This window comes from Oratosquilla oratoria, chromosome 38, assembly GCF_046742065.1.
Source record: "Oratosquilla oratoria isolate Oo_2021 chromosome 38, ASM4674206v1, whole genome shotgun sequence".
NCBI lineage: Eukaryota > Metazoa > Arthropoda > Malacostraca > Stomatopoda > Squillidae > Oratosquilla > Oratosquilla oratoria.
The window spans coordinates 34,370,393-34,379,419 of record NC_134814.1 but is presented as its reverse complement, the minus strand read 5'-3'; the positions used below and the strand labels follow the sequence as shown (position 1 = coordinate 34,379,419).

The 9,027-nt window shown below is 41.5% G+C and overlaps 1 protein-coding gene across 1 annotated transcript; it reads left to right on the top strand.

The window, feature by feature from the left end:
• The first annotated feature begins 452 nt into the window (after positions 1 to 452).
• Positions 453 to 4,077, top strand: LOC143019881 (uncharacterized). The gene is made up of 2 exons (XM_076175859.1): positions 453 to 676; positions 2,922 to 4,077. The coding sequence occupies exons 1-2, from the start codon at positions 453 to 455 to the stop codon at positions 4,075 to 4,077; spliced, it is 1,380 nt and encodes a 459-aa protein (XP_076031974.1).
• Positions 4,078 to 9,027: the final 4,950 nt, after the last annotated feature.

The following is a 9,027-nucleotide window of genomic DNA, read 5'->3' as shown; positions in this document are numbered from 1 at the left end:
TCATAGCGAATAAAATCGTGAAAAGTAATCCAATTCGTTTTATGTTACAGATTCCAGTAGAGAAGAGGATAACAACAAAAGAAAAGAACAGCCAGCACTAAAAATGCCTTGGACAACTGAACAAAAAACATTTTGCGTTGAGACCAATTTTGAGACGAAATCGTTCAAATCAGTTCAAGCAAGATTCCGAAGGGAGTTTACCTTTAACGATTATCCAGATAAAAGTCAGATTTACCGATGGGTGAATAAGTTCAGGAGATCAGGAAGTGTGCAAAAACTGAGCTGAAAATGTTGCTGCTGTCTATCCGACGTCTATCCGACGTCGGAGCCAAGAGCTAGACATTGCACGGGAATCAGTTAGACGGATACTGAAAAAGGACCTTCACCTGTATGCATACAGAATTCAGATCAAACAGAAGTAGACGCAGGCAGATAAGGACAAAAGAGTCGTTATGTGTCAATGGTTTTGTGGCAAAATTGATGTGGATCCCGACTTTCTTGATGATGTGTGGTTCTCAGATGAGGCACATTTTCTTCTGTCTGGCCACGTGAACAGTAAAAACTGTATTTTCTGGGGCACAGCACCACCAGAGGATGTTCTTGAGCGTCCATTACACTTATTTAAATGCACTGCCTGGGTGGCCATGTCAAAGCATGGCATCATTGATCCTTTTTGGTTTGAGGACTAACCGGAAAGGTCCGTCACGGTCAACACAGACCGTTACATCAAAATCCTGAGGAAGTTCTGGACAACACTCGGGTGGGCCCCGCACTCACCTGACCTTAACCAGCCAGATTTCTATCTGTGGGGTTATTTGAAAGACCATGTCTATGAGAACAACCCCCAGACAATCATGGACTTGAAAGCTGCAATAACAACAAGGATCAGAGAGATTCCAGGGGCAGAGTGTGTCGGCGTGGTGAATAATTTTACACGGCGCATTCAGGAGTGCCTCCGTCAACGCGGTAGACATTTGGAGCTTGCATTTGAACGTCGCTGACATGTGAACCACCAAACTGAAATAACTCAAATTCTCTGAACTTAATTGTTATTATCTTACATTGATGTGTACAAAAATTAATACAATCCATTTACATTTGTATTAGTTGTGGGTACTTTTATGAGTTGCATTCATTTTGGGTCACCCTGTATATATATATGTATATATATATATATATATATATATATATATGTACATATGTGTATATATATGTATATATATACATATATATGTATATATACGTATATATATGTATATATATATATGTATATGCATATATATGTATATATATGTATACATATATATGTATATATATACATATATATATATATATATATATATGTGTGTGTGTGTGTGTGTGTGTGTGTGTGTGTGTGTGTGTGTGTGTGTGTGTGTGTGTGTGTGTGTGTGTGTGTGTGTGTGTGTGTGTGTGTGTGTGTGTGTGTGTGTGTGTGTGTGTGTGTGTGTGTGTGTGTGTGTGTGTGTGTGTGTGTGTGTGTGGGGGTGGGTGGGTGGGTGTATTCACTTGGTCTTTGGATCACGTGTTGGACTCGTGATCGACAGCTATTTCCCTCCTGGAAGAGAGCTCAGAGCTCGTAGGTCCGATCTATGGGTAATGCTATGACCTTGCACACACACACCCCCAACTCCCCGCCCACGAGAGTTGGAGTAACACCCCTCAGCGCTGCGATACTGATATTATTTCAGCCCCGGGCGAGAGTCGAACCCAGACCTTCGTAGTGGCAGGCCAGAGCTCTAACCACAGCGCCATGAGAGGTGTGTGTGTGTGTGTGTGTGTGTGTTTGTGTGTGTGTGTGTGTGTGTGTATGTATATATATACATATGTATATATATATATATACATATATATATATATTTTGGAAGTAGGCCGTTATTAATGCATGCGTTGTTAAAGTCAACAGCTGAGATAGCATTATTCTGTTTATAGAATATCTTTTCTATGTTACGCACTAATATGCGGTCGTCTGGATGCAGATTTCCGAGTAGGATACTGAAGTCCATGGTGTTTTCCTCTAGACGTCTTTCGGCTCTAATTAGCCATCTTCAGGAGGTGTTGTCTGGTGCTACTATGTCTTCAGCCTACAAGGATGACGAGAAAGCCATCAAAAATATAATTTATAAGAATGTCACACCCACCGACCCTTCTTCAAAAATCGACCTCGTCATCTACTACAAAACAAGAAGGACATCCAAGTTAGTTGTCAAGAATAGCTGCCTCCCTAAGACAAGTGAAATACAGGAGGTGAACGTCGTGTACCAACATACCTACTCGAGTGGTGACTGCAGTCGCCTAAATTCTCGGTACATTGGCGTCACCACTACAGCACTGTCTAAGAGAATTTCAGCACATCTGCAGGACGGCGCCATAAGAAGACACTACTTGTACGAGCATGGACTAACACTTAAGAGACACCATATGGAAGGCACCACCGCCATCATTGAAAGAAATAATGACACCAGAAGACTAAAGATGACAGAAGCGGTGCTAATTTACAATCAAAAACCCGCTATTAATATACAACAGCAACCTGAAACGTCGTTACCAACGAGAAGACAGAGGATGCACCCCGCGCGCTGATTGGCGGGCGGACGTTTGGGCACTCCGCTCTCCGCCGATATATACCGCCACACGATCAAACCGCGTCATTCTCTGTCAACAATTCAACCAGACAACACCTCCTGAAGATGGCTAATTAGAGCCGAAAGACGTCTAGAGGAAAACACCATGGACTTCAGTATCCTACTCGGAAATCTGCATCCAGACGACCGCATATTAGTGCGTAACATAGAAAAGATATTCTATAAACAGAATAATGCTATCTCAGCTGTTGACTTTAACAACGCATGCATTATTAACGGCCTACTTCCAAAATATACTTTTCGTCGCTCGGCCAACAGCAGAAGAGTAACCCCTGAGGAAAGATTAGCGTTCCTCAAGGAAGAGCTCAAGGAAAAGCAATTCCTCCTCGCCACGCTGAGGAGTGAGTTAGCTCTACTGCATCAACAATGGGATGATAAGAATGTTCCTGACGACCTACGGACATCTATCAACACTGTCCTCCAAGATCTCTCTGCAACGCATCTTGCTAAAGTCAAGCGGCGCACCGGCCGCAAACTTTCTGCCCTATATGGTGGGCCACTCGAACTTCCGACAAGATTCGACCACTTCCTCAACCTGAGCAGCTTCACTCTTACTGAAAAACAGAAGGAGTTTCTAAACCTCGGTCTCAATTGCCACTACATGAGCAGAGAGAAACCACTAAACAAGCGCATCGAACTGGAGATTCTGCTAGACGACATTCAACACCTGGAAAATGAGAAGAAAGTCACTACATCACCAGACTTGCAAGCAGAAATCATCCGCGAGGCAAACATCACAAGAGGACATAATCGCAGTTCCCTCCTTACACCCGAATTGAGGGCTGCTGCCCTAGAACTTAAGAATAACGACCAGATCGTGATCCGCAGAGCAGACAAATCCTCAACTTTCGTTATTCTCAACAAAGAGGACTACCTTTCCAAAATGGCTTCCATCCTGAACGACACCACCAAATTCAAAAGAATTTCCAGAAACCCCACCAATGACATCAAGACAAAACTCAACCGCTTAATTCGGGAAAACAACAACTCTAGCACAACAAAGCTCCCCTTGATAGAAGGTGACCATAAGCTTGGTTATGCTTACGGAAATGTGAAGACCCACAAGAATGGACATCCCCTTCGCCCAATCATCAGCCAGACGCCATCAGTCACCTACAAGCTCGCTAAGCGCCTCAACGCACTATTATCTCCGTTTGTCCCTGCCTCCTTCAGCCTGAAGTCTTCAGAAGAATTTCTCGATATCCTGAAGACAGCCCGACCTTCCAACATAATGGCATCGATGGATGTTGAAAGTCTTTTTACGAACATTTCTACTGACGAAACTATAGACTTCATATGCCAACGCTTGTACCACCCGGAACAGAAAATCGCAATTCCAGAGAACACACTTCGCCTGCTATTACAGGCATGCACCAAAGAAGTTCCCTTCTACGGGCCCGATGGCAACATGTAAGTGCAATGTGACGGCGTTGCCATGGGATCACCTCTGGGAGTGCTCTTCGCCAACTTTTATATGGGTCATATTGAAGAAGAGATATTCTGGCAGCAGCACCATCCAAAACCAGAAATCTACGCAAGATACGTGGACGATATTTTCATCAGTAGCAACACAGAAGAAGAAGAAGTGAACTTAATTTCCAAGTTCAAAACAAATTCCTGTCTCAACTTCACCCACGAGATAGAACAACACAGCAAGCTCCCTTTCCTCGACATTTTGGTCCGTCGTGAAGCCGCTTCCTTTTCTACGGAAGTTTATACCAAATCCACCAATCTCGGATTTTGCCTTAACGGTGCAAGCGAGTGTCCTGAGCGGTATCGACGCAGCGTCATCAACGCCTTCGTCAAAAGAGCCCTCACCCACTGCTCAACATGGACCGCCACCAACGCAGAGCTCAAGAGAATAACCCAGCTTCTCAGCAACAACAATTACCCCATCCAAGAAATAGATAGTGTTATCCGGCATCGACTGAACACCTTTATGCACCAACAAGAACAACAGACAGTTACACAAAACATAAAACTCTTTTACAGTGCTACTATGTCTTCAGCCTACAAGGATGACGAGAAAGCCATCAAAAATATAATTTATAAGAATGTCACACCCACCGACCCTTCTTCAAAAATCGACCTCGTCATCTACTACAAAGCAAGAAGGACATCCAAGTTAGTTGTCAAGAATAGCTGCCTCCCTAAGACAAGTGAAATACAGGAGGTGAACGTCGTGTACCAACATACTTGCTCGAGTGGTGACTGCAGTCGCCTAAATTCTCGGTACATTGGCGTCACCACTACAACACTGTCTAAGAGAATTTCAGCACATCTGCAGGACGGCGCCATAAGAAGACACTACTTGTACGAGCATGGACTAACACTTAAGAGACACCATATGGAAGGCACCACCGCCATCATTGAAAGAAATAATGACACCAGAAGACTAAAGATGACAGAAGCGGTGCTAATTTACAATCAAAAACCCGCTATTAATATACAACAGCAACCTGAAACGTCGTTACCAACGAGAAGACAGAGGATGCACCCCGCGCGCTGATTGGCGGGCGGACGTTTGGGCACTCCGCTCTCCGCCGATATATACCGCCACACGATCAAACCGCGTCATTCTCTGTCAACAATTCAACCAGACAACACCTCCTGAAGATGGCTAATTAGAGCCGAAAGACGTCTAGAGGAAAACACCATGGACTTCAGTATCCTACTCGGAAATCTGCATCCAGACGACCACATATTAGTGCGTAACATAGAAAATATATATATATATATATATATATATATATATATATATATATATATATATATATATATATATTACAGGTGAAAAATGTAATCACACATTTGTCAATAACGTAGAAACCACTGTTGGAGTAGAAAAGACTGGAAACGGGGAATCTATATATTTCGATTGCAAACTGCAATCCTCTTCAGTAGATACAAATAAGAGAGAGGGCGTACTGTTTAAGTAGCACCCTTAACAAAAGAAAGGGGAACATGGGAAGATATCTCTACCCTCTTCTCACTCCGTATGTGAGGTCAGGAGGCAAATGAGCTTTCACTAGGTTGGAGATGAAGAGTCCGGACATTATGTCCGGGGACCATTACCCCTTTGAAATATTCATGTTGGGCTGAAATTCAATGATCGTAGATTCTACCATTTTTCTCCTGAACTCACATCTGGATTTATAAATAAGCTCAGCTCTGTCCCAATCTAAACAATGTTTAAATTGCTTAACATGTTGGAACACAGCTGAGCTATCTTGTGCATATTTAATGGAACGTTTATGTTCAATCATCCTGGTATTCAAATCCCTTCCAGTCTGTCCGATGTAAACTAAGTCACAACCTTTACACGGAATCGAATAAACCCCTTGGCTCTGTTCTTCTTTTAACCTTTGATGGACATTTACCACCTTTTTATTAATGGTGTTAGGGTAATAATTAATCAAATTTAATTTGTCTTTGTGAAGAAACTTGGTCGAGGGAATGAATGATTCAGAAAAGGGAACGATTAAAGAGCTCTTACCCAATGAAAAATTAGAGGAAGTGGGGGTGGTGTTGAAAAAATTGGATCTCGCTCGGCTGAGGGCTTTGACCAAGAACCAATCCGGGTAAGCTAAATTACTAAGTTGAGATTTTATAATGTTAAATTCTCCTTCAAGAAACTGGGGGCTGCAAATTCTAAGAGCTCGAAGGAATAATCCTGAAGCGACGCTACTTTTTACTTTGGCATAGGAGGAAATGTGTTAGAAAGGATTACAGCTTGGATCAATGAAAGAAAATAGTGGGTCACCATAAATGGTGTAAAATCCAAATGGGGGTTGTTTCTAGTGGGGTTCCCCAGGGCTCTGTCTTGGGCCCCTTATTGTTCATTATGTACATAAACGATTTGGACAATGGGATTGATAGTGATTTTAGTAAGTTTGTGGATGACACTAAAATAGGAAGCCTAATTAGGTCGGACACGAAGCCTAGATTCTGCAGGATGATCTTAACAAAATGTTCACATGGTCGGTGAAATGGCAAATGAACTTCAATATCTCAAAGTGCTGTGTGTTAAACGTAGGGTTACACAACTCCGAAAATAGATATTGCTTATGTAGCACGTTTTTAGAGAAAACTGAGTGCGAGAGAGACTTGGGAGTTCTAGTAAGTCCTGACATTAAATTCAGGAAACAATGCATTAGCGCCAGGAATAAAACAAATAGAACATTAGGTTTCATTGCTAGGACGGTAACGAATAGAAGTGCAGCGATAATGATCAAACTCTATCTAGCGACTGACCTATCCTTGACTATGCGGTACAGTTTTGGTCTCCGTCTAATAGAATGGACATCAATTCACCAGAATCACTACAAAGGAGAATGACCAAAATGATACATGGACTCAGAAATTTATCTTACGTAGAGAGGCTTAGACACCCTAACTTACACTCTTTTGGATGACGCAGAGTGCGGGATGATCTAATAGAGTTGTTTAAGTGGATCAAAGGCTTTGAGGGTGACACAAACAAGATCATTATAACATAAGAACATAAGAATGAAGGAGACTACAACAGACAATAAGGCCTACACTAGGCAGCTCCGTATCCGTCACCACCTATCATCCCTATCCATAAAGTTTTCTAATCGTTTCTTAAAACAACTGATAGTTTCAGCGCTTACTACATGGTTACTAAGTTTATTCCATTCCTCGACCACCCTATTAGTAAACCAATTCTTGCCTATTTCTTTTTTAAATCTAAATTTGTCCAGTTTATAACCATTACTGCGAGTCCTGCCCTGTTGTTTTAATATGATGACCTTGTTTGCATCACCCTTGTTAAAGCCTTTGATTCACTTGAACACCTCTATTAGATCACCCCGCACTCTGCGTCTTTCCAGAGAGTGAAAGTTAAGGTGCCTAAGCCTCTCTTCGTAAGGTAAATTACCGAGTCCATTCTTCTCAGCACTGAGTCTTATGAACTGATGTCCATTCTGTAGGATGGAGACCAAAAGTGTACCGCATAGTCAAGGATGGGTCTAAATATCACTAGGTAGTTTAATAATTACCTCTGCACTTCTATTCGTTACCGTCCTAGCAATGAAACCCAATGCTCTGTTAGCTTTATTCCTTGCGCTATTGCTCTGTTTCCTGGTTTTAAGGTCCGGACTCACTAGAACTCCCTAGTTTCTCTTACACTCAGTTTTCTCTAAAAGTGTGTTATCTAAACTGTATCTATTTTTCGGGTTGTGTAGCCCTACATTTAACACGCTACACTTAGAGATATTGAAGTTCATTTGCCATTTCACCGACCATGTGAACAATTTGTTAAGATCATCCTGCAGAATCTCTGCGTCGTCTCCTGACATAATTAGGCATCCTATTTTAGTGTCGTCCGCAACCTTTCTAATATCACTATTTATCCCGTCGTCTAAATAGTTTATGTACATAATTAACAACAAACGACCCAAAACCGAGCCCTGGAGAACCCCACTAGCAACTTTGCCCCACCTAGATTTTACTCCATTTATGATGACCCGCTGTTTTCTGTTATTAATCCAAGCTCTAATTTATTCTAACACTTTTCCTTCTATGCCATGGGCTTTGGTTTTATTTAGTAGTCTCTGTCAAACGCTTTACTAAAGTCAACGTAAATAACATCATAATTATCATTGTTATCTGACGACTTATATACTTTAGTGTAAAAGGATAGAAGATTAGTCACACATGACTTACCCTTGGAGAAACCATGTTGTGAATCACGAATTGAATTATGTCTTTCGATGTGTTCTCTAAGTCTATTTACTATTACTGATTCAAGCATTTATCCTATAACCGATGTCAAACTGATTGGCCTGTAGTTGCATATAGACGAGCTATCTCCCTTCTTTAAAGCAGCAACAACGTTTGCTTGCCTCCAAGCAGTAGGCACAAAACCAGTGTCTATTGATTTATTAAATACTTCAGTTAACTGGTCGCAGATTTTAAATTTACACTCCTTTAGCATTCTCGGAATGTTTTCGTCTGGACCCGGGGATTTAGTAGCTTTAAGTCTTTCAATCTGCCTGATTATTTCTACTTTGCTAATGCTGATATTAGATAGACTACTTTCTTCATCCCCTCTGAAAATCGGATCGCAGTCAGGTACTTTATTTAACCTCTCATTAGTAATCACTGATAGAAAATTATTTTTAAACTCCTCACTCATTTTTCCTCCGATTCTATCATAACATTTTCATCGTTTTTATTTGGTCGTATTCTTTATTTTTTGTTCTATAATGATGAAAGAAACCCTTTGGGTTGGATCTTGCTTGACCAGCAACTTTGATTTCATAATTACGTTACGCTGTACGTGTATTCTTTTTAACCAGCTTTGCTATTTCGTTATATCTTGATCTAAGGTGTGTTTCTC